This window comes from Dipodomys ordii, unplaced genomic scaffold (genome assembly GCF_000151885.1).
Source record: "Dipodomys ordii isolate 6190 unplaced genomic scaffold, Dord_2.0 Scaffold6, whole genome shotgun sequence".
Lineage (NCBI taxonomy): Eukaryota > Metazoa > Chordata > Mammalia > Rodentia > Heteromyidae > Dipodomys > Dipodomys ordii.
Window position 1 is genome coordinate 14761935 of NW_012267222.1, and position 27551 is coordinate 14789485.

The window sequence follows — 27551 nt, forward strand, 5'->3', positions numbered from 1 at the left end:
TGCTCGCAGGATAGTCTGTGGCCAGACCCCTTGGAGAAAGGGCTCCCTGTGGCCAAGACCTTCAGACCTGAGCAAAGGCCTGGGGGAGAGAAGGAAGGAGAGACTCACGTGCTTTCTCCCCAGGGGGTGTGCACCTGCCAGTAGCTCCCAGGGCACCTCCTGGAGGGCTGGGGTATCACAGTGAATGACCGGAGTCCTGGCACCCTGGGCAGCCCAGCTCAGGCTCCCAAGGGTGAGACTGGGTTTGGCCATCTTCGGGTGCTCAGGAGCCTTGAATGGGCCTGTATGCCTGGCAAGTACCGGGTAGAGCTGGGCGGGGGGGTGGGGGGAAGGGGGGGGAGAGGAGGGGAGAGGGCAAGAACTTCCGCTGCCTCCATCCTTTTACAACCAGTTCTAGGTGGATTGATCTTCCACTGTGGCATGTCCCCTTCCCCTCCAATCCCACTGGATGGCCCACGTGGCCCTGTGACAGTGGCAGTGGCTTTGGTGGGGCCCAGTAGGTGGGAGGATGGAAGGGTGTCCGTGAAAACTGTATAAAATCCCCAGAAATGTGCATATAAAATCTCGCCCTTGGTGTATTGCCTAAGTCAGTAAGCAGAAAGCACCTTCTTCCTGGAGAAGGATCAAGTTCCTTGAAAGGTAGGAAATGTCAAAGTGTCATTTCATTGTTGTTTTAAAAAAAATCCCCAACAAACCCCCCAGAACAAAACCACCCCTCACCAAAATACACTCCCCTCCCCCCGAGTCCACAAATCGCTGTAAACAAACCCAGATGCAAGATCAATCATTCTCAGTGGCAGTCGAGGCTGCTGACCATCACTGTAGCATCGTTTTCTTGAGGCGGGGCTGGTGGGAGCAGGCGTCTCGGCTGGGGTAGGGTCCTGGGGGAGCTGCAGCCCTGGGCAGCCACCCTCAGGAAAGCTAGCCTGTCTGGTGTGCCGGGCTCTCCCTGACCCGGGAGGACAACAGCTCCTTTCGCAGCCCCACGAACTGACAGCGGCAACGATCTTTCTTATTGGAGCTTCTAAAATACTCTCCAAAGACAGAAGATCTGCATTTGCCCAGTGGCAGCTGGAATGGATTTTCCCAGAGTGATTCCGGGGCGGCTTGCCTGTCCGCTTGCCCCTTCTGTCGGGCGCAGCCCCATGAGTGCGGCTCCAGTTGGAGTGTGAGGACAGGAGGGACAGCCCCTCCCTTCTCTTCACATTTGTTTTCCTAGAAGTGGTTCTTGGCTCTGGCCAGGCCCCCTTCTCAGAGGGAGTCGGAGGGAAACAGCTTTTGGTCTCCCAGTGGACGAATCGCAGGGATCTCCTAAGCCCTTATTTTTGCCCCCCCCCTTAAGAACCGTCATCGCCTTCCTTATGAGAATCCTCTTTAAAAATATTCCTCGTATTTCCCGCCCCCTCCCTGTCTACTTTCTTTATCCCCCGTTCCCTTTTGATTCCATCATTGAGTTGCACGTGGTCTTGATGATGTCTCGAGGCTGGAGTGCTGCGTGGTTCTTCCTGCTGCCCATGGCCTCCTGGCAGGTGGCGGAGCCTGCGGTGGACGGAGCACCAGGAGGGCCCGGCCAGCCTGAGGGGGAGGGGTCAGAGGGGATGGCCCGGAGGAAGAAGCGAGCAGGTGAACGTCAAACCTCTACAGACTGGATCTGGTTCATCTGTGCCCGCATCACCTGGATACTGTTCAGGATTTTTTTCTGGTGGCCGGCCAAGGTGACCCCAACCCGAAGAATGTCCCTTCGGGAGAGAAACACGTATGTTGGGAAATGTAAGGGGCGGGGCTGGAGGAGGCTCTGGGCTGGGCAGGAGCTAGCTGCCTGGGTTTCCCGGCAGAGGACCTCATGCTGAGAATAAGGGGGAGAAATGTGCATTGACTTAGCTCCCCCTTCACCCCGGTTTACAGATGAGGAATCTGAGGCTGAGGGGACGCTGTGATTGGCCTACAGCCAGGAGAGGGGAGGTAGGTCTGGATACAGACCTGTATATAACCCCAAAGGCATCTTGTGTCTTTCTCCCCACATCCCTGCAGGCAGACAGTCTACTCCTCCCCCTCCAGAGTCCTCGAGGGGCTGGGATGGGGGCGTGCGTGTCCCCGTGGCGGGGAGGGGGGGCTGAGGCAGCTTGAGCACTTACTCCATCAGCATCTGAGACACCACATCAAAGGAGGTGAAGCCAGCATTGGCGAAGCTCTCCTTGTACTGGCCCATCTTGATGGCCTCCAGCCACTCGTCCACCGTGTTAAAGCTGGTGTAGTCGGGGATCGTGCGGTCCAGCAGCGGCAGGTTGATGCTGGGGTTGGGAGAGGTGACAGGGATGGTCAGGACCCACACTTGCAGGGAGCAGAAAGGTAGGACCACGCATGTGCGTGTGTGCATATTTCTGTGTGAGTGTGGACTTGAGTTTGAGCTTATGGAAGTGTGCATGAGCGTGCTGAGTGTGGGAGAGTGAATGAATCCATGTTTAGGATTCAAAGCTGGGGTGACCTTAAAGTTGGGGACTGTAGGAGGGAGGCAGGGACACATCCTCATGCTTCCTGTTTGCAGGGGGAAGGACTGGGCAGGATTAATGGAGCTGACTTCACCGCTTCCTCTCCCAATGCCAGTCTCTACCCTTCCCGGACCTGCTGTGAGCTGCGGGAGGCCCTGCCCGTGGACCACACACCCTCCAGATCCAGGCAGAGCTTGGGGTTAATGGGAGCTATGTTCTGGCTGGCAAGGAGTGTAGTGACTGTCAGGAGGGAAAAAGATGAGTGGCCCAGGCAGGGTCATAGGGTCATGGGGTCATGGCAAGGCACACCAGGTAAAGAAGGTAAGCAACATCTTATGGTGACAAGACACTGGTGAAGGAAGGATTTTGGTCCAAGGAGCCTCTTCACACGGCCAGTCCTGGATCCTGAGGATGCCTGGTTAGATGGCCCTTGGGTATCCTGTGGGACTGTGGGACAGTAAGTGAGCACAGGGCCAGCAGCTGGGAGGCATGGGGCAGAAAGGCAATGGTGAGCAGGCCTGCCGATGGAAGATGCCTTGGGAGGAGGGAAGCCCCAGGGCCCTTGAACCAACACTCTGGGGCTGAGCCTGTCTCCGGCACTGACACTAAACTGAAGGGAGGGGTGTAGTGTGTGTGTGTGTGCATAGTTGTGAATGGCAGTGTGTGCCTACGAATGCTTGGGGATGTGTTTAGGTGTGAGTGCCTGAGACCCAGGTCCCGAGTCTGGGTGTGAGAGCAAGCATGGGCATTTGTGCCTGTGTGCCAGGTGTGCATGTGCAGGAGTTCATGTGTGTGGCTGTGTCTGTATTGGGAGGGTGTAGATGGCAGCTAGGAAAGAAACAGTGATGGCTAGATTCTGGATCCTTTGCTAAGGTTTCTTAAAAGCCATTCTCTCTGGCCATGCTTAAAGAGGGGTTAGCTCGGCTTTGTGTCCTCTTCTCTGGACTGTCTGTGAAACCCTGCGCCCCTGTAGATACCCAGCCAACACCCGTCCTCAGCCCCAAGCAGTGTTGAGAAGAATCTGCCTAAAGTTGTGGGGCAGTGGTGATTGTGGTGAGAGCACTTACTAGGGAAGACGGAGAGGAGTGGGGCCAAGAAAGGGGAGGAGCCAGGGCAGTTTGCTCAGAAAAAAGGGCAGGGCCTCCAGGTGAGGGGCGTGGCCAGGGCGAGAGTGGGTTGGGAGAGGGGGCGGGGCCAGAGCAGCCATACCCAGAGGAGAGAGGCGCCATGGCTTTGAGGCTGTTGGGGTTTCGGATCATCTTGTCTAGTGTGTTGACAATCTGGCCAAACTTGGGCCGGTGGTTGCGGTCCTTCTGCCAGCAGTCCAGCATGAGCTGGTGTAGGGCGCTGGGACAGTCCATGGGTGGAGGTAGCCTGTAGTCCTGCTCGATGGCATTGATCACCTGGGGATAACACAGGAGCAGAGTGGCACTGCACCCGCCAGGCCCATCTGGTCCTAGAGCATTGCAGTCCTGACCTGACCTAAGGCGGGGGAGGGGGAGGGGGGGGTCCCTGCTTCACCCTTGACCAACCTCCAGAAATCCAGGTGACCTCTTCCCACCCTCTGCCAGGCCCACCCTGTCCTGCTCATCAGCTCCTCCCTCTCCCCTTTCTGTAAGTCCTCTCCTTGCTCTGACAGTCCAAAATCACTTTTCTCTGTTCCGGGATTGACCCCAGAGTGTTATATTCTTTTTGTTTTTTGTTTTTGGTCGGTCATGGGGGCTGAACTCTGGGCCTGGGTGCTGTCCCTCAGCTCTTCAGCTCAAGGCGAGTGCCCTACCACCTGAGCCACAGCGCCACTTCCAGCGTGTTATATTCTTGATTTCAGTGCCATTCACAGCTCCAGGAAAGAGTCACTCACACTGCGTAGGCCCCACAACACAACTCGGAGCCTGGCTGGTGCCCCCTTCCCATAGTCTGCACCTACTTTTCTATCAGGAAAAAGAGAACAAATACCTCTCTCCAATCTGCCCTGCAGCCATCTTCTACAAGCGACCTCTGGTCACCCTCCCTGTTCAAAAAGCTTGTGATGAGGTGGATGCTGGCGGCTCATGTCTGTAATCCTAGCTACACTGCAATCCTAGCTACTCAGGAGCTCTAAGGATCTGAGTTTGAAGCCAGGCCCAGGCAGGAAATCCCACGAGACTCTTATCTCCAGTTAACCAGCAAAAAGCAGAAGTGGAGCTGTGGTAGAGTACCAGCCTTCAGCAAAAAAAGCTAAGCCGGAGTGAGAGGCTCTGAGTTCAAGACCCTGTACCATCACATACACAAAAGAAGCTTCCTTAAGCCTTTCAGGTCTGCACTCCTGTGAGTGAAAATCCATCAGGTTACTTTCAAACCTCCCATCACGGATCCTGCCACATGGTTTGGAAGCTGAAATCCCCATGTGGTCTCCTGTCCATGGTCTACTGGGAAGCAGTAGGCCGCTAGGAGGTGGGGCCTAGTGGAAGGAAGGGAGGTCATTGGAGGCATGTCCTTTAAAGTGAGAGGCAGTGATGTCATTGGGGGTGTGGCCTAGAAGGGCTCCACCCCTTCCTCTTCCTTCTCAGCTCCACAAAAGCAAGCAGATTCCTACATCACAGGCTCTCCCCCCCCCCCCCATCTCACCAGGAGGTATTGTTTTGCCACCAGCCCCTAAACCAACCATGGACTGATTCCTCTAAAACTATGTGTCAAAATAAACCTTCCCTTTTTAAGAAGTTACTTATCTCCAGCATTTTGTTATAAAGGCTGAGCAACAGAATTTCACCAACCTTTTTGACCCATCTTTTCTCTCCCCAACTCACCCTCTCATTCTCCTAGCTCTAGGCCTTTGCACAGCCTGTTTTTTCTATCTGGATGGTCTGCATTCTCCAAGTCCTACTGCTTACTGTTTGGCCTGTGAGGACATCCTTGCTGATCTGGCCTCTCCTGCGCTAGCACTGATGCCTGCAGAGCTTGACACCTGTCCTCTCCAGGGGAGGCCTTCTGGTAAATGTTCTTGCATCTGGCTCCATGAATAACTGTCTTGTCCCCCAAGTGCTAAAACACCCCAAGGACAGACAAGGCCTCATTCATTCATTCATTCATCGTGTCCCTTGTGGGACACAAATCCTGAAGTTTTGCTGATTGGTGAATGGGCAGCTTTCCTACTCCCTACCCTCGGCAGAGTGCAGGGTCTTGAGCAGACATTGGAAGTAGTCAGCACGCAGGTGGGAGTGGCCCTGGCAACCAGGCCCTCAGTACCCGGAGAGTCTCAATACCCAGGCGGTGACTGACACAAGGCTAGGAATTTCCAGTCTTCCCCTCCCTCATCCAGGTGGTCCTTGGAGACTTACATCCTGGTTGGTCATGTCCCAGTAGGGCCGCTCTCCATAGGACATCACTTCCCACATGACGATACCATAGCTCCACACATCACTGGCTGAGGTGAACTTCCGGTACTGGATGGCCTCTGGAGCTGTCCAACGAATGGGGATCTTCCCACCCTGTGGGGCAGAGATGGAGCTCACTGGGTAGGTCAGGGACCTACCTGAGTGTCTCCTTTCAATACTCCCTGCCCTGTCAGTGCCTTCCCCAAACTCACCATGTTACTTCAGACCACATGCTATGTGTTCTTTCTGCATGAAAGACCTTTCCCCATCCCGAGTCCCTTGGAACGCCTTTCCCGCCCACAGAATCGGGTCCCTAATCCCACCCTGTGTCTCTGCGGAGATGGCACTCCCTGCCCAGTGTTCACAGTGCCTGCCTGGCTCTGATCTCTTGGTACTGTACTGGCCTCCTCTGAGCTCTTTGCAGGGGCAAGAGGCAGGGCCTGGGTATTCCTCCTTTCGGTTTAAAACGCTTCATCCCTGAGTGCCATCAGGAGCCAGTCCTGAGCTGGGACATTCAAGGCCTTCAGGATCTGATCTCCCTCTCCTGCATTATCCCTCACTACCTTTCTCCTTCAAGTGACTTTGACCTTCAGGGAGAACTTGCCCCCTCAGCACTCAGCATAGACAGCGCCCCCTTGGCCAGCCTTCCTCTGCCTCCTAGTAGCTGGTGTCTCCTGCCCTTCAGTGTGTATTGCTTTGCACCTATGGGTGGTTTACCAGCCTGCAAATGCCAAGAGGGCACAGGGTATATGGTTTGAATCTCTCCCTGTGTCAGGGCCTCGTGCCACATCTATGTGAATGCCCTGTAGGGAGAGAGAGGAGCTGGCTATTCCTGCCCTCTCCTGTGGTGCGTGGCTCCAGGAATCCCCACCTCCATCTTACCAGGGCGCTGGTGTAGGTGGGGTCAGAGGTGTCATCCTCCAGGAAACGTGAAAGCCCGAAGTCAGACACCTTGCACACCAGGTTGCTGTTGACCAGGATGTTTCGTGCGGCCAGGTCACGATGTACGTAGTTCATGTCAGCCAGGTACTTCATGCCTGCTGCGATGCCCCGCAGCATGCCCACCAGCTGGATGACCGTGAACTGCCCATCATTTTGCTTGGAGAAAAGTAGAAAAGGCGGAGTGAATGGAAGAGCAAGCATCAGAGCTCTGGATAGCTGACAATGGCAGGTCTCTGCCACCTTGCAGGAGTTGCCTGGTGGGATGGGGAGGGAGGGGGTGGAAGGGGGGAGGCCCACAGAAGCCCTGAGACACCAGCTTCAGCGGTGAGCAAAACTTGGAGCAGGCATATTGGGTCTGACTTGCAGGCTTTCCCTTCCTAGCTATACAATGATGGACCTATAATCCGACTTTTCTGAGTCTCTGTCCTCATCTGGAGGCGCGGGGTGGCTGTTCTAAGTGGAGGAAGGTATGTGGAAGGTATGCCGCATGCTTCATAAATAACTGGTTGATGGAAGTTCATCCTATGGCTCTTGACCCCCAGGCCGGTGCTCTGTCTTAATGGCTGACTATGAGCTCCGGGGGGATGGGGAGGGGGTTTAAAACTCCCTTCTGTTGGCCTTCTGCTGAATTCTCTCCACTCTAGGCCTGAATGGAGAACTCCACACTCTGGTGAGAAGAGCTAGCACCAGCTCCAGCTCTCACCGTGACTCTTTGGCTGACCCAGCGCTGAAATCACATTCTGAGCTCAGGGCCTGGGCGCTGGCCTGGAGCTTCCTGATGCTCAAGGCTAGTGTTCTACCACTTGAGCCATAGCGCCACTTTGGGCTTTTTTTCTGAGTAGTTTATCAGAGTCTCATGGACTTTCCTGCCCAGGCTGTTTTCTAACCATGATCCTCAGATCTCGAGGATTATAGGCGGGAGCCACTGGCACCCAGCTCAGTTTCTTGTGTTTAATAAAATAATGCCTGCCTGACAACCTGGATGGAAACAGGTCTCAGATTTCTGCAGGGAACCATATTGAGAAGGATTCTGAGGCTTATTAACAGGAGGGGGAGTGGGGATCAATTAGCAATGCCTGCCATGGGTAGGACAAGAGCAGGTACAGCCTTACAAGCCATTCGTGACGTACAGCTTTTCTAAGACCCCCCCCTGGGCTCTGACATTAGGAAGTTATGCCCAGTGTTCCTTTTCCTGCCCCACTTTCCCCAACCCCCAGCATTCTTGGCTCCCCCTTACCCGGAGGAAGGAGTCCAATGAGCCATTCTCCATGAACTCGGTGATGATCATTACAGGCGTGCTCTTAGTGACCACGCCTTCCAGGTGGATGACGTTGGGGTGGTCAAACTGACCCATGATGGACGCCTCGCTCAGGAAGTCTCGGCGCTGTTTCTCCGTGTAGCCTGACTTGAGCGTCTTGATGGCCACAAAGATCTCTCTCTTGCCTGGGAGCTTCAAGTGACCACTGCAGACCTCGCCAAACTCCCCTGAGACAGACACATGGGGAGAGGAAGCATGTCATCTGCCAGGCAGAAGTGCCAGCTCTCTGTTCCCAGCCCACAGCCAATGCATCATCCTAGACAGAACCCCTTTGAACGTGAGATACCCCGGGGTCTCAGGCAGTAGAGTACAGATCTCTCATATTGTCCCATGGTATCTGGCTGGGTGTGGGGTGAAGACATGGGGAGTTCTGGGGGCCTGGGATGAATGGCAGCAAGGACAAGGCATTAGACAAGAGTCCTGAAAACTGGGTTCTAGACCTGGCTCAATCTCTAACCTACTTTATAAGCCCCGGTGTTGCCCCATGCCTCAGTTTCCCCTCTGTCTGTGAGGTGGTTTGGTGTTCCTGGATAACCTTAGAGGTCTGGTCTTCCTTGGCTATTTTGAGCCTTCAGGCCTTAGAGGGTCCTCTGTGGGCATTGTGCCCCGTGGTACCCTCTGCCCTGGGAGCAACTGGGGTGATCTTCCTGCCTGATGGCCGAGGCGGCAGTATTCATGAGGGCACAACCACCTACCTGCTCCGATCACCTGCTCGATTTTGACACAGGAGATGTCGATTTCCTTGGCAAACTCCCTCACTGCCTCATTGGGGTCTTCGTAGGTAAAAGGGTCGATGTAGATCTTCATGCCTGGGGTCACTGGGGGGACAAGACCAAGCAGGTCACTTGGACTGGCTTAGGATATGTATGAATAGAAAAGCAGGACACAGTCCCTCCGTGGGGGGAGATCCTCCCATGAACCCCATAAGAACCGGCCACACTCCCGAAGGTCACATGATCTCACTGAGCAGGAAAGCAGGGGAAGAGACACGGAGACAGGCCAGTGCGGGTGGCAAATAGGTTCCAGCGTGATTCCCAACTCTCCTTGATTAGTAATAGCTTTCTGGATTGACTAGCAATGCCTGTTAGGGGGTATGGGCAAAGAAGAACAAAAGACTAGACAGCGCTGCTGTCTGCCCTTGTGATGAATCAGAAGTTCAAAGCAAAGGAGGAGATCAAGAATGAAGAAAGAGAGAGAGAGAGAACTGGAACTAAACATAGGAGATGTAAGTCTCGGAGCCTGCTGTTCTTGGGGTTCTATATGAATATCTCCTCCCCATCTTTCCAGGCCTAGTGGATGCTTTCTCTCCCCTCAAAACCCTTCTCTGCGATGCAGACCCCCAGCTACCTCCCAGGATACCTCTAGAACCTGGAGTATCACCTCCCTCTGGTGACTCACCAGAGTCTGAGCACCAAGCATTGAGCCCCTACAGTCCTTGAGTTCATTTCTCCTACCAGTCAAGTCTTAAACCTTTCTGAATCCCTGACTCCCTTCTCTTCAGCACGCCTGGACATGGGGCATGCTAACTTCACTCCTGAGTGGATCTAGACCTTTTCTTCTTTTTTTAGTGCAAGACAGGAAGGTAACCAGCACATCAGAGAGCCAAGCTGACCCAGTGCTGAGTCAGCAAAGTGCTTTGGGAAGGGAGGGGCGATCTATCCCACATTCCCCCCTCTCAGATATATGGTCCTTTTCCTTGCCAGACCTTCTGCCCCAGCCCCTCCCGCACCCCCCCCCCAGCAGCCACTGCCCACCAGCTCCCTGCTCTGGGAGCTGTGTCTTTGGAGATAAGAGCCCTAGCAGTTGTTTGCTAGAAGAACTGCGTCCTAGAAGGCTCTCCTGGGGGGTGAGTGGGGGCCTCCACTTTGCTCAGCTGTGTGACCTTGGCTAAGTTAGCTGTCCAGACTCTGCCTCAACTTCAGACATTGCATGCAGCCAGGAGTTGGAGCCTGTAGTTCAGGGGCTGGCAAACTGGCTGTCTGTCTGTTTTGCAAATAAAGTTTTATTGGTACATAGCCCTGCTCCTTGATTTGCCTGTGACTGCTTTTATAGCCTACAGCCTTTGTCATCCGGCCCCTGGCAGACAAGTTGGCCAAGCACCGCTCTAACACATCAGCCATGTTTGGCATTCCGTGTGAGTATTTGGCTTAATGGGTCAGGGGTTGTTCATTTGGGCCTGGGAGCAGTTGGCGGCCTCTGGAGGGGCTTTGGGCAGTCTGTTGACTCCTAGGAATCAAATGCCATTAGAGATATCACCGCCTTTGTGATTTGAAAAGTAATATGTGCTTTTTATAATCCCCACCTCCCCTGATCATGGAAATAAGTATTGAGATCTGTCTCTGGGTCCTTTTCTCTCTTAGAATTTTCTCCACCTGCATACATAGATGGATTGGAGTTTTTCTGCTCAGAGGCTCCAAAGTTTGAGACAGTGTCTCGCAGGAGCCTGAGACCCCCAGAGAGGATAAGGACCGAGTGGCTGGGAGGAGGGGCGGATACTGGCTCCTTTCTTTCTTCCCCTGGCACAGTGTTTAGGCTCCGTGCACAATAGCAGCTCCGTGTCTGGAGAGCCGAGAAAATCCAGATGACAGAGACAGAAGAAGAAAAACAGCAGCTGTCACTTTCTGAGTCCTTTGTCTGTGCCCGACTCTGTGCCAGGGCCTTTAGAGGCATTATCTCATCTTCCCAACAACTCTTGGAGGAAAGGATAATTGTTCCCACTTTGCACACAAGGCAACTACAGCTCAGAGAGGCCAAGTCATCGAGCCCATGTCACACAGCTAATACATGACCCAGCTACGGTTTGAACTTTCGGGTCTGTCTGACTTGAGCCCAGGGCTAGTTCTCTTAATCACCATGTTCATTGCTACCTGAATCTGGCCTGAGCTTCCTCGAGAAGGAGGAAGAGGAGCAGGGGGATGAGGAGGAGGAGGAGGAAGTTGATTTTCTTCTATCTACGACTTCCTTAGAGCCAAGGAGCAGTTCGTTGAACAGTTCTTGTTCAGACTTGGGATGCATAGTCCTTGGGCCACACTCACGGGCTTTCAGCCTCCCTCTCACCAGAACTGAGGTAGGCCCTTTCTGATAGGCCCGCTAGGGACAGAGGACAGGGGTGGGGTCCCTCAGGGACTCAGGAGAAGCCCAGCCAGAGCTCATAGCCTCCTTGGCTCCTGTCTAGCTGGTAGTTCGGTAGTTCCTGAGCCCTGGCCCGAGGCTTTGGTCAGCAGGGCTCGGTTAACTTCGGGGACAAAGGCAGTGCCTTCCCCGGCACTCCAAGCGCTCAGGATTGGGCCTGCATGCTGCTGTGCTCTACCCGGGGCCTGGGCCCGCATGCCGCTGTGCTCTACCCGGGGCCTGGGCCCGCATGCTGCTGTGCTCTACCCGGGGCCCTGAAAGGCAACAGTGGTGATTTCCTTTGGTACAGCCCTGAGTGGTTCCCATTTTTCAGATGAGGCACAAAAAAGATGGGACAGTCTGTACACAGTCACGTGGACACAGCTAATCAACGGTGGCAGCGGGTCCCCAGGCTGCCCCCGGCCCCTCCTCCCCCCAGAACTCAGGGCCCAGGTGCTGTGCTAGCGTTCTATGGTAAAGGGCCTCACAGGCTTTCCTGCCTGAGCTGGCTTTGAACTGTGATCCTCAGATCTCAGCCTCCTGAGTAGCTAGGCTTACAGGCGTGAGCCACCATTGTCCAATTTCTTGCTGGGCATTGCAGAGGGAGCTTCTTCCCGGGGAACCCCTGCAAGCCGTGCTCAGCAGTTCATTCAACCCTCATTACCCACTGTGTGCCACAGAAAGATGCGAAACTCAGAGAGGTCTGTCACCCTCCCTAAGGTCACCCAGCGGGGCTCTGGTGGCTCAGGATGAGAAGTGAGGCCAACTCTTCTGGCTCCACGGCCCGGCTGTAGGCCTTGGTCCCCCTTAGCAAACGCAGAGGGAGGGAACCCATGTGTGGGGACTGAGGTAGCGGCGCATGGGCTTGGCTCTCTCTGTCCTGGCATAGGGTTGCTGGGCGGCTCTGGCATCACAGGGAGGCGGTGATTTGGAGCGAACAAAGTCCCGCCCAACTGGGGAGCGACAGCACAGGATGCGGGGAGCAGGACGCAGGCTTAAACTGTATTGATCTCTGAACAAATCCTGGGGTCTATTTTAAGCCTCACCTGTTTCCTTGTTATTGACTCACGCTCTAAATAACCACACTCCCAAATGGCTCCAGGTGGTGGAGCGTGCAAGCCTGTTCGTTCTGGCTCAGCAGGACGCAGACGGCACAGGTGGTTGAGAGCGCATGCTCAGGACTAGAACTGTGGGGTTCAGACCCCAGTGCCTTCCCCAACCCTTTCTTCACGGCTCCACGTGCCTGATCCTCAGGTTTAAAGCGAGACAAATACCTCACAGGCTAAGCATTAAAGCAATCTCAGCACTGCTAGGTGCAGTGGTCATGGCTGCAATCCCAGCCACCGTGAGGAGGCTGGGATTGGAAGGATCTTGGTTTGAGGCCAGCTTTGTCAGAAAAATTCAGGAGACACCTCCCTTCCCCTTCTCAATTGGGAGTTGCGCCCAGTGGTGTGCACCTGTCATCCTAGCTACCACAGGAAGCTTAAAATAGGTGGATTGCAGCTGAGGGCAGGAAGACCCTGTCCCCCAAATAACCAGGGCAAAGGCCAAGTAGAGCTCTTGCCTCACAAATGGGAGGTCTTGAATCTAAACTTCAGTATGGGAGGGGGTGGATTTTGGTGCCTGGAATGCTCAACATGGAGAGCCACATCTGGATCTGAGACTTATTGTTGAGGGGTGGGGGCAGTGATGTAATTTATGACTTGTTTCACACAGGAGAATTTTATTTCTGTGCAGTTAATATGTCTTTTTCTTGTGATTCCTGTCATCCCCGAAAATGGCTTTTACATTTAGGAAGTCTTTTTCTATTTCCTAATTTGTTCTATACATCGTTACAGTCCCAGGATCTTCTGGATATGTGAATGGCTTGATTGTTTTTCATGCATGACCATTTCTAAGCCCAGGGACTTCTACTTCAAATGGTCTGAGCTAGCCTCTTTATTTCAAAGACTCGGGGACCTCACTTCAGTCCTGCAGGAAATCTCATGCTAAAAATAGGTCCAAGCTGGGCCACCAGTGGCTCATGCCTATAATCCACATTACTCAGGAGGCTGAGATCTGAGGATTGCAGTTCAAAGCCAGCCTGGGCAGGAAAGTCCATGAGACTCTTACCTTCAATAAACCACCAGAAAAACCAGAAGTGGCGCTGTGGCTCAAGAGCACTCTCCTTGAGCTGAAGAGCTCAGGGACAGCGCCTAGGCCCAGAGTTCAAGCCCCACAGCCGACCAAAAAAAAAAAAAAGTCTAAATGCGGCCATTCCTGCCACCTCCACTGCGGATCCCGCGTCAGAGCATCCTCTCTGCCCGGGACTTCTTCTACAGCCACCTCACCGCCCTCCCTGCTCTGCCTCTGTGGCCCATTCTCCACATGGCTGCCAGAGCAGCCCTACCAGGACTATAACACACATACGACAGCAGTCCTGCTCCGAGCCTTCCTTTGGTGTCACTCAGGAAGAGGCACAGCTCGGCACGGCTGGCACACAGGCCTCTCCATGCCTCCCATGCCCTCCCCTTACTCTGCTTCAGTCACACTGGTCTTCTGGCTGTTCCTAAAGCCAGCCAACGGCTGCTTCAGCCACAGGGTCTTTGCACTGTCTTCTCTATCTCTCAGATACCAGATTATTTCTCCAGCTTCTTTGTATCTCTGTCCACATAAGCCCCTCTCAGTGAGACTAGTCCTCAAATCCCAGACCTAAACTGCCACTCTGATCCCATTACCTTGTATCTACACACACACACACACACACACACAGACACACACACACACACAGACACACACACACACACACACACACACACACACACACCCTGTACACTTGTCCTAGGGCTTGAACTCTGTCTTGGGCTCTGTCACTGACTTTTTTTGCTCAAAGCTAGCATTCTACCACTTGAGCCTCAGCTCCATTTCCAGTTTTTTTTTTTTTTGGTAGTGTAATGGAGATAAGGGTTTCACAGACTTTTGTGCCTGGGCTGATTCCAAACCTCAATCCTTGGATCTCCTGATTCGCTAGGATTATAGGCGTGAGCCCCTATCACCCAGCCATGTTTTACTTTTCTTATTCCTCCTATTAAAACCTAACTTCTACAAAGGCTGGGATACTTGGTCTGTGTATTTGATGCCCCAGCACCTAGGATAATGTTTGCTGTTCCAGCAGGCCCAGCACAGATGTGGGACAGATGCAGAGGGAAGAGGCAGGGCCCCATGCCCAGAGACGACATCAGGAGCCCTCGGACACCCACCGAGCACAGTCTGGGAATCCCCACTAGAGCACTTGGAATTCCTTTTTACTGAGCAAGCTAGGTCAGAATTAAGCTTCTCCATTTCCCTCACTCCCTACTTCCTGACCACTGATTCTGCCAGGGTCACATGGAGAGAAGGGATCTGTGGTCTACACTTTTTTTTTTGCTGGTCTTGGGACTTGAACTCAGGGCCTGGGCACTGTCCCTGAGCCTCTCTGTCCTCAAAGCTAGCACTCTACCACTTGAGCCACAGTGCCACTTTCAGCTTTTTCTGAGTATGTGGTACTGAGGAATCGAACCCAGGGCTTCATGCATGCTAGGCAAAGGCTCTACCCCTAAGCCACCTTCCCAGCCCATCTGTGGTCTCCTCTTTTGCTGGCTGCGCCCTGGCCCTCAGCTCTGGGGGTGTGCGTGGCTGGCCCAGGTGCCCTTGGCCCTGGCCTGATGGAGGGCAGTGGGAGAAATGCTCACAGGAGAGTCATGGGGAGGAAGGACCTGACCCAGAGTCCCAGAGGGACAGGAACAGGGGAGGTGGGAGGCAAGCTGCCTTTCTTTCTCCTCTCCTAGGGCAGAGTCTGGGGACACTCATTCATTCACTCATCCACTCATTCATTCATCCATTCCACAGTAAGGTACCTATTCGGTCCTGGGTGCCCTGCTGATGCTAGAGAGTAGAGAGATAACAGCAGGTCTCTAGCCCCCAGCATTGTGGGGGGACACTAGACAACACAGCCCGGTAAGGCTGCCGGCTCTGATGGGGGTCTGAATCCATGTTCGTGGGTGGAGGGGCCTGAAGGATGATGGGTAAGAGCAGGGCAGGAAGAAAGGAGAGGAGAGGGAACAGTGGATACCAAGGCTGGAGGTGAGGGAGCTCTACACACCAGAGATCTCCTTGACACCCACTAGGGCCTGGCAGAGGAGGAGGAGGAAGGAGGAGAGGTGGCCCCGGGGGAGGTGCTGGCGGAGGCCCGCGGTGGCAGTCCCTCCGGGTGAGTACGTACTGTGGCCGCTGGTGTAGTGCTGCAGCTTGTCCGTGTATTCCGAGTCGGCACGCTCAAACCCCCGTCTTCTGGAACAAAAGCAAAGGGCTGGAGCCACCTGAAGGTGCCCGGGGGGCTGGGAGCCATAGTGGGTGATAGGGAGAACAGGGGCAGACCCCTGGAGATCCCCCTGCCGTGCCTTGCCTGGCAGCCCACGCGGCCCTCCCTCCCTCTCCCAACCCAAGTCCAGGCTTGTGCTTTGTCCTGTCACCTCTCCAGCCAAGTCTTCATCACCTTCCTGCCTCTGCCTGCCCGGGGCTGGCCATGTGGGAAGCTGTGTCTCAACCCTGGGGCTATAACTAGTGCCGAAAGTGGGGTGATCGCTTGTCTCCCCCATCCTATGGCCCCCCTTGCCCTGTGGGCACCTTTGCCACGTGATGAGACCTTCCTTAGGTGTTGGGTTTCCGTGGACCTTTTGGGCGATGCCTAAGGCCCCGGATGGACATGTCTCCCAGAGTCCCTCCCCACCCCCCGCAGCTGTGGGAAGGCTTCAGGGTGGCCAGGGGCGCAACCCCCACCTGTTGCACACGATGGCGATGACAACCACGGCAATGAGGAAGACCAGGCCGGCGGCGGAGGAGCCGATGATGAGGGGCAGCTTCTCCTGGATGCTGGTCTGGTACTCAGCTGGGGAGAGAACACAGCAGGGCCTCAGCCTGACTCTGGGCTCCCAACATTGTCCCCCCGCCCTCTGTCCTGCTGGATCTCCAGGGACCCCCCCCCTCCCCGCCATGGGCTCTGCTCCTGATGTCCACTCAGAATGAGCCATCTCTTCTGAGGGACCTTGGAGAGGTCCACAAACGGATCCAGTACCCAGGGGCTCATCCACACAGCCGGCATAATAATGACCACTTCAAGCCAGCCACCCGTGGCTCATGCCTGTAATCCTAACTATTTGGGAAGCTGAGATCTGAGGATCATAGTTCTGAGCCACCTGGGCAGAAAAGCAGAAGCAGAGGCAAGGCTGAAGTGGTAGAGTACCAGCCTTGAGCAAAAAAGCCAAGCAAGAGTGAGAGGCCCTGAGTTCAAGCCCTAGCACCAGGACGGATGAATACACACACACACACACACACACACACACACACACACACACACACACACACACACACACATTCTCTGTCTCTCTCTCTCTCTCTAATGTCTACTTCCTCCCCCTGGAAGTATAACAGTTGGCACCCATGCCAGCCCAGAGCCCAGGTAAGCCTGGCTCCCTGCATGCGGGTCCCTGGCTAGGAGCCTCAGTGCCCTCGATCTGGATATGAGGCAGGGAGGATGGAGGTCCCCATCTCATGGGACTGTGATGGTCTAAGAACAGCACCCTCCGCAGTGGGTGCCCATCAGTGAGTGCTGCCTGTCGCGTGTGCCACACGCCCGGCTTGGTCCTCAACACAAGTGCTATGAGGTTCTTCCTACCATGATGACTCCATCTTACAGATGAGGGAACTGAGCTTCATGAGGTTGTAACTGACCCAAGGTTACCCCTCCTAGTTAGGAAGAGGTCAAGGAGAGTCTGCCTGCCCCAGGGCACAAGAGGCCCTGGCAATGACTGGCTCTCTCATGCCATTGGCAATTCTCCATGCCATCCACTCTAGCTTCCTTGTTTGTTACATCGTTGTGACTTCTCCTCTGACCCCTCACCCGGAAAGGAGCTTGTCAAGGTCAATGTCAAGGTCAGGGAGGGCCAGCTCTGAGTCCTTAGTACCCACACATGGCTGGGCACATGGCAGGTACCTACGCAGGAAGGAATACCGAAGGAATAATGGAAGCAGGGACAGTGCCCTCGTCCCCAGTCAATGAATTCAGCCAACATGGAAGTGGGCTTAGAACAAGAGGGAGGAAAAAGAGCCCTGGTATGGCAGGACACACGTATAATCCCAGCTACTCAGGAGGCAGAAAGCTGGAGGATCCCTGGGATGAAGGTTTATCTCAACAAGCAAGCTGGGCTCAGTAGCCTATGTCTGTGATTGCAGCTACAGAGGAAGGAAGACTGGCTTGGGACAAAAAGGTGAGATCCTACTTGAAAAATAACTAAAGCAAAAAAGGGCTTAGGAGTGTGGGTGAAGTGGTGATGCTGGTGACATCACTGCATGCACGAGAAAACAGGACCAGGGAGGGTAAGGTGGCATGCTTGGGGTCACACAGGACTGAATTAGCTCTAGAATCCCCTTTATCTGTCATACTCTTTAAATGCTGTGGTTCCTCAAGGATTATTGAAGCAGAAACAGTGCTCAGGAACCAGGTAGTTTAGGAAAAAGGCAGAGCCATACCTACAACTACCCGTTCCCTTATGTAGGGCAGACATCATGAATCTATCCCAGCATTACTTCCTGCTAACTTAGATGTGGCTTTCGAATTCTCCATGACAAGCCACTGGAGTCATGCATGGATTACAAGCAGCTTTTTCTCCCAGATGGATTTCAATGCTCTCATTGCATCATTGAGAAAAATCTGGCCAGGCACTCCTGAGTCCAAGCTACTCGGGAGGCTGAGATCTGAGGACTGTAGCTTGAAGCCAGCCTAGTCAGACAAACCCAAGAGACTCTTATCTCCGGTTAGCCACCAAAAAGGCAAAAGTGGAATTGTCGCTCAAGTGGTAGCGATCCATCTTTGAGAGGAAAAAGCCAAGCAAGAGCACAAGGCCCTGAGTTCAAGCCCAGTACCAGCAGACACATAAAAACAAACACAAGAACAACTAGAAGAGTGGATGGGAGCACTTGGAGTGTTCTGCACATTAGGTCTGAGTTTCTAAGCGTGTGAGAGGAGGAGGGCCTGGCTGATATGATGGTAATGGAGGAGTCCGAGACCTCTCTAAGTTCCAGAAACAGTGTGACCAAGAGGGGGAGCACCTTCTCCAGTGTGCACAATTGTAGGGGTGGGGCCCTGTATTGGCTCTGAGGATGGACGCCCGTGTCCACCTCTCCTCCTGCTCTGGGACTCTGTTTACCTTCCGTCATGGTCTGGAAGTACATCTTGCCGCTGTAGCGCCCGTAGCCTGCCACGGTGCGTGCCCGCACCTGGAAGACATAGATGGCGCCAGCTTTGAGGCCCTGCACGGTCACCGTGTTGGTGGGGCTTTTTATGGCTGTGGCGTTGAACTCACTGAGCTCCTGCCGGGGAACAGAGAAGACAGTTAGTGAGGATGCTGCCCGTGGTGGGCCCGGAGCCCACCGCCCCGCTGAGGCCTCCCGGGGCCGGTCCTCCCCTGGAGCGGAATTAATTCCGTGGCCACACCTGGGCCACGAGACGCAGAAACGAGCAGAGTGGTTTCTCGGCCTCACAGATGTCGGATTGGACCCTGGCACCTTTCCAGCAGGCACGCTGCAGGTGGGCAGCGCCCAGGCTCTGCGTGTGCCTGCCGAGCTGGCTTGGTTCCTGTGCTTCTGCCACCTGCCACTCATGCTGGCCCGGGGCGAGAAACATGTGGAGAGCTTGACCCAACTCCTAGGCTGTGATAGGGTCAACTCCAGCCAGGCCCTTAGACACGAATCCATGAGCAGGGAAAGCAGCTGCTTGGTTTGCCCTGGGTGAAGTGCAAGGGCCCCTGTTCTCCCCCAGCACACCCAAGTAAGGTGAGCACTACGGCCAGGAAAGGGAAATGATGCTTGAGTTTTCACACAGGGATCTGAATCACAGAAACAGGGCTTGGTGTGGACTCAGCTCTAATGTCTATGTCTCTGGGTTCCCCCGAACCTTTGGGAGATGCGGAACACCGGTTCTGGCTTCCTCAACATTGCCTGGGGCGGCTGGAGGTGCGAGGGGAGGGACAGACACAGCTGTGCTGTGGGAGTGCAGACGTGCTGGCGGGGAGCAGACAGCAAATGTGAGGCATCTCACCCTGCAAATCTTCTCCACGCCCCTGTGTATTGGGCCCGGGCATTGGGGTCCCACAACGGGCTAAGGCCTCAGAGCTCCGTCCAGGAAAGCAACCTGGGTGGGAGCCCCAACTTTCTGAAGAGGATGAAGCTCTTGGGGGAAACATGAAAACCCGGGCCCTTATCCAGTGGAAGGCACACCTAATCACACACACACATACACACATATATACATCCACACTCACACACATACAAACACACATACACATTCACACACACACATACACACATACACATATGCACACACACATATAATACACACACGTAATACACATGCACATACATATACATACCCACCTACACATGCACACACATGCACACATACACATACACACACACGATCACATGACATCAGGGAGCTGGGAAGACACTCCAGAGCAATGGAGATCACATGGGCAATGCTGTCACAGCACTGGAGTATGTAGACACACTTCCTAGGGCAGATGGGCAAGTTCCTTGATGTCCGCTTATCCACAGCAGGGGACGGCAATGATGGCTACTTCACAGATCATGGAACGCTCCAGAGCATGGTGGGATACACACAGTGGGATGAGGGGAATGGGACTCAACATGGCTGGGCGGTCTAGTAGTTGTTTTTTGTTTGTTTTTGGGTCCGGTGGTGGGGCCTGAACTCTGGGCCTGGGCACTGTCCCTCAGCTCTCCAGCTCAAGGCTAGTGCTCTACCACTTGAGCCACAGTGCCACTTCCGGGTTTTTTCTTTTTGCTTATGTGGTGCTGAGGAATCGAACTCAGAGCCTCAGGCATGCAAGGCAAGTGCTCTACCACTGAGCCACCTTCCCAGCCCCTGAGTGGTCTAATAGGACAAGTCAAGGAACCCTTCCCAAGAATGGGCACAATAAGAATGGAGCTTTTTGGGGGGCGAGCACTTGTGTTTGAACTCAGAACTTGGGTGCTGACCTTCAGATTTTTCCCCTCAAGGCTGGCGCCACTCGACCACTTGAGCCACGCCTCCCTTTAGGGCTTTCTCCCCCCACTCCCCACCTCCAGCTCTTTTTTTTGTGGTTAGTTGGAGATAAGTCTCACAGACCTTTCTGCCTGGGCTGGCTTCGAACTATGGTCTTCAGATCTCAGCCTGCTGAGTAGCTAGGATTACAGGTGTGAGCCACCAGCGCCTGGCTTTTAGAATGGATCTTTAAAGAGCAAATTGTAGTCACTTAGGCAAAGAAGGGCCTTCCTGGTGGATGGAGCTGCAGAAGCCTGGGAGTCAGGGTCAGTGGGAGCCTGGGATATGTGACAGTAGGAGGGAGCATGGGGCAGAGGAAGACAGGAAGTCACTTCTCCCTGAGCCAGAACATCTGCAGCCTCCTCCAGGGAGATGCCCTGATTTCTCGCACAGCTCTGCCTCCCCTTCTGAGCCTCCAGAGCTCTCGTTGTGGGACCATGGCAAGGAGGCTTCTGTCACCGGGCACTGCCTGAGATCCAGGCCCATCTCTTCCTGCTGACGCAGGCTTATGAGAGTAGGGCTAGTCTGGTTTCTAGCAGGCCAAGCACAAGGCCCACACAGAGTCCTTCCCATGACCCACAGGGCCAGGCCAGCTCCCTACCTGGCCCTGCATAGTACAGTCTTTGCCAGTTCCTCCTGCCCTGTCCTCCAGGCCCCAACCACCTCTAGTTACCTCCTCCTTCTCTGAGAGGACTGCCCGATCAATCTAGCAAATGCAAACATTATAGGGTTAAATCTGAGTTTCACATATGCAAGAAATATTACAAGTATGCCCATGTAGTATTTTAGAAATATGCTAGAAATTGCCTTTAGGTGTAAATTTAAGTGCGTGCCTTATAGTTTATTTATTTGCAATGCTGGGGGACAGAACCCAGAGCCTCGCACATGTGAGGAAAGTGTTCTGTGGAGCTGCAGCCTCAGATTTTACCTCGCACTGAGCTCTCGTAAGCAGGTTTCCCTGGTCTGAAATGCCATTTTCTCTCTTGCCTGGCCATGTCCTGTTCATCATCAAGATTCAAGGTAAGTGCCACACCTCTTCTAGAACCCTTCCTGGAGGTCCCAGACAGGAGTTGCAAGTCCAACACCTTTTCTTCTAGCTATTGTTCTGAAACACACCTCCACCTCCTTTAAGGGTATGGGTTCTCTAAGGACGGGCCCAGGCATTCAGCCCTAGGCTCAGGCTCAGGACACAGTAGGTGGAGAATGAACTCACCAAGACTCACATGCAGTCCCATGATTTACCAGTAGGTGCCACTGTGCATCATAGAATTCTACTCCAGTGGGAACTCTCCGCCCCATCCTGATAAAAGAGGGCTGGATGTCTGCACACGGGTATGGGTGGCCACGTTACCCATGCTGGAAGTTTGGGAAGATAGAAGTAACCGCCAACCAGAGCAGACCCCTTCTCTAATGCTTCAGGCAAGGTGGAACTGGATTCGGACACTAGGTAGTTATCCTTAATTGCATCACGACCATGGAAAGAGTCCTTTCACTTCCTGGGGCCTCTGTGTGCCACTCCAGAAAATGGAGAAATAAAAGGCCAACCCCTCAGGGCTGTTGTAAAGATAAAATTAGATTAGGTGGTGCATGGCACGATGGAAGTAGTCAGACATCGCCCTGTTTCGGCCTGTTCTCTCTCTGAGTCCTTTGAGCTGTGCAGTGATTGAACACCACTGGTGAGGGGAAGAAGTTCAGTAGGAAATCCGCAAGTATTCCTGGGCTCCAGGGGCCTATCATCCTAGCTACTCAGGAGGCTGAGATCTGAGGATCACAGAAGCCATCCTGGGCAGGAAAATCTATGAGACTCTTATCTCCAATGAACCACCAAAAAAACTGGAAGTGGAGGTATGGTTCAAGTGGTAGAGTACCAGCCTTGAGCGGTCATGCTAAGGGATGGTGCCTACGCCTTGAGTTCAAGCCCAGTACTGGCACAAAGAAAAAAAAAAGAAAGCCATAACGTGAGTCCTTCCTGGAAATGGAGGGACAGTGAGGCACAGGGTGATGATCTTGGCCGTCCAACCTCGCTTTTCTCATCTCTAAAGTAGGCCAACCGTAAGCGGGTAGCACACTGGGTGGTGAGCAGGTCCAGGAGCGGTGGTTAGCCACATGCCCTCCTGGCATGCGTGAGGACTTGCCTAGTAAATGCTGCCTTAACCCTGTTACCCACACAGATAGAGAGTCCTCAAGGACATACCAGGCAGATGAATGAATGCACAGGTGAGTGAATGAATGAGTGAACAGAGCCTGCTACAGGTACGCGGGGTGACAACCTGAACAGTCTTGGCTTTCACAGCTCACCCCCCCCCCCGCCCCAATCCTGGCCCCTCCTGCCTGGGCTGGCCTTCTTCCTGGGTCTGTTGAGCAGACATTTCTGTGGAATAAACACTGATGGGGAGCTGCAGGGGGCATGGTCTGTGTTCCAGGCAGCCTGGGAACATGGACGGATGGAAATGGCCAGCCAGGGTCTCGGAGCACACCCGGCAGTGGTTATCAGAACATCCCGGAGCCCTCTTGGCTGTCCGTTGGGGGCTCTGGGCAGGGTGGGGAGTGATCGTGGAGCTGGGGCGAGGCCCCACTTTTGGAGGGGCGGGAGGCCCCTTCCGGGGGGTGGGGCAGCAGGAGGGCGGGCAGGCTGAGGGCAGCAGGGCTCCTGCACCAAGGAAGACCTGGCACGTGTGCAATGGGAAGACTGTGGGCACAGGGAAGAGCCCAGGTTAGCGAGAGCCACCATGGACAGGGCTCTCTCACCATGGTCCTCCGTCGCTCCCCCCCCATCTCTCTCCACATCCGGGGTCTCCTGGATCCCTCCTCCTGCCTCCATCGCCCCTCTGCACACCCCTGGCCATGCACCCACCGTCCAGCCCCAGCAGGCACCCCTGCAAATGGCCTGCTTGTCCCCAAAGTGCTCCTGCATGGCCCTGGGCTTCAAAATATTGCCCGAATCTGTCAGCCTCTCGCCGGCTCTGCCGCCAACCCCCCCTTCTCCCTCCCCACCCCTGCCCCTGGTCCATGACACCTGCGCAGGGTCCCCCTGCATTCTATTCTCTACACAGCATGCGGCAGGAATCTAACAAAATCCGAGTCACCTCACATCACTCCAGAACCTTCCCATCCTACTTTAAATGAATCCAGACTCCCAAGGCCAGACATGACGTGGCCTGGCCTCTCTCTTCAACCTGCTCCCCGCGGTTCCCCCTCCTGCCCACATGGCTCCCGCCACGCTCCCTTCTCTAGTCTCTGAATGCAGCGACGTGTCCCTGCCTCAGGGCCTTTGAGCCTGCTGTGCCTGCTGCCGCCCGAAATGACCACTTTCTTCATTTGTCGGCCTGTGAGCCACGGTGCACTTCAAGGCTTCTCTCAGAAGTCACCGAGTGCAGGCATCCCCTCCCCCACACCAGGACTGTGGCTGTGTCCATCCCCCCCTCCCCCATCCTTCACTGGCTCTGGGGTGGTGATGGGGTCACTGTCACGTTTTCCTAGCCCCCAGCATCGGCCTGGCCCACATAGGGTGATAGAGAGGGCCAAATGGAGCAGTGCTCATTGCCCTGGCGGTGGATGCCAGTCCTGTGGCTTTCACCCAGTCTGGGCAGGGGGTGGAAGCAGAGCAGTGCGGGGCGGGGGGGGGTGAGTCCTGTCCCCCTGTCCCTCCCCATCCCAGAACTACCATTGGGAACCCTGGGAGGCTGGGCCACCAGACAAAGAAAATATACCCTGATCCTTGCTCTACATCACTCAGAATGTCTCCGTGCCTCAGTGTCCCCTTCCACTGTTTTTTCTGTTGGCTATTTGAACTCTGGGCCTGGGCGTTGTCCCTGAGCTTTGCAGCTCAAGGTGTGTGCTCTACCCCTTAAGCCACAGCACCACTTCAGTGTTCTGATGGTTCATTGGAGATAACAGTCGCATGGACTTCCTGCTTGGGCTGGCTTTGAACTGCGATCCTCAGATTTCAGCCTCCTGAGTAGCTAGGATGACAGGCGTGAGCCATCGGTGCGCAGCTGGAGGATACTACCTTTGATGGTGACTCAGTGTGGCACACGGGGCGATGCGCAGGTGCCCACCAGACTCTGGGGAGCCTGAGGTTGGTCTGCTCTCAGCGCCAGCTCCGGGGCCAGCGCAGAGGTGGGCAGAGCCCACTCTGTTCACGCCTCCGCCGGCCTCCCAGGCTGGCCTCCCGCTTGCAGGAGGAAATGGGTCGGTTGCAGGCAGAAGTCGCACCGGGGATTCCTCATTTCCGCTCCTGTCTTTGGGGACGAACACTCGGAGTTTCATTTAATCACAAAGCTTCTTAATTAGGTTTTTTTTTTTTTTTTGAGTTGCTAAGCCAGCTTTGCTGGAGGAAACAGAATATCAGGCCCTGGCAGGGCTCGGGCCTTCCCGGGTCTGGACGTAGGACATCGGGTGTCACTGGGCAAGCCTGCCAGGGGTGGCACTGCTTCCTCGCTGCCTCAGGCCTCAGGGCCTCGCCGGTCACTTTGTAGAAACATCCCAACAGGCTCCTATGGAGCAGCTGCTGCGTGCCCAGCCTGGGGCCAACGGTGAGGAAATGGCCAGTCTCCCCAGTGGGAGCTTACTGTCTGGCTCAAAGTAGAAGTAGCAGAAGCACCACTCCTCAGTGCTGAGCACATCAGGACAGCCCGGGTGCTGGTGGCTCAGGCCTGTCATCCTAGCTATTCAGGAGGCTGAGATCTGAGGATCGAGGTTCAAAGCCAGCCCAGGCAGGAAAAAAAAAATCTGCTAAGGTTTTTATCTAGTGGGGCCTCCTCCTCGTCTTCTTCTTCTCCTTCTTTTTTGTTGGTTGGTTGTGGGCCCTGAACTCTGGGCCTGGGCTCTGTCCCTCAGCTCTTCAGCTCAAGGCTAGCGCTCTACCACTATGAGCCACAGCGCCACTTCCAGCTTTTTCTGTTTATGTGGCGCTGAGGAATCAAACCCAAGGGCCTCATGCATGTGAGGCAAGTGCTCTACCACTGAGCCACCTTCCCAGCCCCTGAGCCTCCTCCTTCCTGGGCAGGCTCTGTCAATCTCCTCCAGCCCAAGTCAGCCATTCATTGTGCCACTGCCCTGGGAAGGCCCAGCACCCACGGCCAGTATGTGGGGCTTTCAGAGACAGGGTGGTTATGCCTGGTGCCTAGTGGGGTGGTGTTTGGGTGGATCCCACAGAACCAGGTGCGCAGGAGTGGGAGGAAGGTGGGGGGTGGGCTCAGAGAGCTCACTTCCTGCTTGGGCTCAGCCCACAGCAAGGGGCTCATTTGCGTATTGGTTCAACAGGAATTGATGGTGTCCCTTGGGTGCAGGCCCAGGGCACTGGGGAGAAGGTGGTGATGGAGATGGAGGTTTGCAACCTCTCGGAGAGGCAGGCTTAACTGAAGGAAGAAGCCGGGTAAGGCTGGGCTCTGAATCTGAGACTCACTATTTGATCCAGCCACTAAGAGGGTACAAGGGCTGGGCAGGGCCTCAGGAAAACAGGGTCTGGCAGGCCTGCGCAACCCCATCTCCAGCTCTCTCCTCACAGCCTTTACAAAGGGGACCATTTCCATCCACTCCTGGTCTCCAGGGGGCTTGCCCACAACCAAAGGCTGTCCTTTGCACTATAGTCTGAGTTGAAGCCCTCTGACCTCTTCCCAGAGACCCTTGCGGCCTCTGTGGCTGTTTGGTGCCTCAGGAAGCAGGGGAGGGACTTAGAGGGATTTAGGACCTGTTGTGTCCAGCCAGGCCAGTGCCTAGTTTGTGTCTACCTTTCTTCTAGACTCCTGTGGCACAGACCCTCCCTCCCCTCCCCCTTACCCCGCCCCGCAATCAGGCAGAGCAGACGGGAGGGCAGGGTGCACCCCTGCCCTCGGCGGAGTGCCAGGACCAAGGTGGTGCCACAGCTGCCTCTTCTCCCCACCCCTCCCGATGAGAGCGTCACAGGTGACCGCTGGCAACAGCGGCTCGGAGGGGTGAGGTCGCCTGCTGAGGGTACTTGGCTGGGCTAAGGATGGAGCTGGGTTTTGAACTCACAGCTCTCAGTCCAATGTACTCCTTCCAGTCCTGGGTCCCTCGAGAGGGACGGGCAGGTCTGATCTAAAAGGCTCCAAGAGAAGCAGAATAGCACTGGTCTGGACGCAGTGCAGCCTGGGAGGAAGGGCGGCCCTCACCTCTCAAGGAGGGGCCGCGGACGGGACACTGGAAGCCTTCCCACACAAGAGGCAGGGGACCGCAAGTCACTGCTCTGAACAGCGTCTTTCTGGCTTGAACTCAGAACCTTTGCCCTTGCTAGGCAGGTACGCCATCACTTGAATCACGCCCTCAGCCCAAGAGCAGCTTTTTGGAAACCCCATTTTCCCCAGTGTGAGGATCACTGAGGGGGAGAGGAGTGGGGGTGGGGGGAGGGGGGCAGGCTACCTTCTCGTAGTACTGTAGCTCGTAGTCTAGGATCACGCCATTGGGCTGGTCCGGCTGGGACCACGACAGGGTGATGCTGTCCACGGTGCGGCTCACCTGGTGCATGATGGACACGGCCGATGGGGCTGCAAGAGAGGCCAGAGGTTAGGGGTCAAGGGTCAGGAGTCCTCAGAGGGGGCCAGACACATAGGAGCCACGGCATGTCGCTGAGGCCACAAAGACAGCTGGGGTTGTCAGGCGGGGCTGGGGGCTGCTGCTGTACCGGTCGCCTTTGGTAACAGACTTGGACAACACTGGCCAACCCAGAGAAGCTGGAGCCCCCTGGGATGCCCTGGGCCCCGCCCCGAGGGGCTGCACACCATACTCTTCCTTTGCTCTATCTAGCAATGTCCGGTCTGTTGGGTGAGGCGCCGCACAGACCCTGGATATCGGACCCTGGACATGGCGACAGGGACTCTGGGAGAGAGAAGCAGAGGGGTCCTATGATTCTTTCAACAACCTAGCACAGGGGCCCCCTACCTACCACAGGACCAGTAGCAATGAGTAAAACTGACCCCTCACCCCCCACCCCAGCATACATGTGTATTTAGCACTTCACTCCTGAGAGTGAAAAACAGGTTGTCAATACTTGCACGCAAACATTTCCGTCAGCGTTATTTACAACAGCCAAAAGGTGAAGACAGGGGCTGGGAAGGTGGCTCAGTGGTAGAGCGTTTGCCTTGCATGCATGAGGCCCTGGGTTTAATTCCTCAGCACCACATAAGCAAAAAGAAAAAAAGCCGGAAGTGGCGCTGTGGCTCAAGTGGTAGAGTGCTAGCCTTGAGCTGAAGAGCTGAGGGACA

At 55.0% G+C, this 27551-nt stretch overlaps 1 protein-coding gene across 4 annotated transcripts in view; it reads right to left on the reverse strand.

Annotated features, from left to right (window-relative positions):
• Positions 1-930: 930 nt before the first annotated feature.
• Positions 931-27551, reverse strand: part of Ephb2 (EPH receptor B2) — a 99973-nt gene continuing 73352 nt past the window's right edge. Inside the window, exons 5-15 of one of the 4 annotated variants that reach the window (XM_013032759.1) lie at positions 26710-26834; positions 18437-18599; positions 16011-16119; positions 15454-15521; positions 8798-8920; positions 8022-8269; positions 6725-6940; positions 5807-5956; positions 3699-3892; positions 2136-2291; positions 931-1739 (exon numbers count right to left, since the gene is read on the reverse strand). In XM_013032759.1, the coding sequence (XP_012888213.1) occupies positions 1631-1739; positions 2136-2291; positions 3699-3892; positions 5807-5956; positions 6725-6940; positions 8022-8269; positions 8798-8920; positions 15454-15521; positions 16011-16119; positions 18437-18599; positions 26710-26834 (1661 nt within the window). In that variant the 3' untranslated portion in view covers positions 931-1630. The remainder of the gene's footprint in view (positions 1740-2135; positions 2292-3698; positions 3893-5806; positions 5957-6724; positions 6941-8021; positions 8270-8797; positions 8921-15453; positions 15522-16010; positions 16120-18436; positions 18600-26709; positions 26835-27551) is intronic. The other 3 variants (XM_013032769.1, XM_013032777.1, XM_013032782.1) reach the window with 3 other exon arrangements.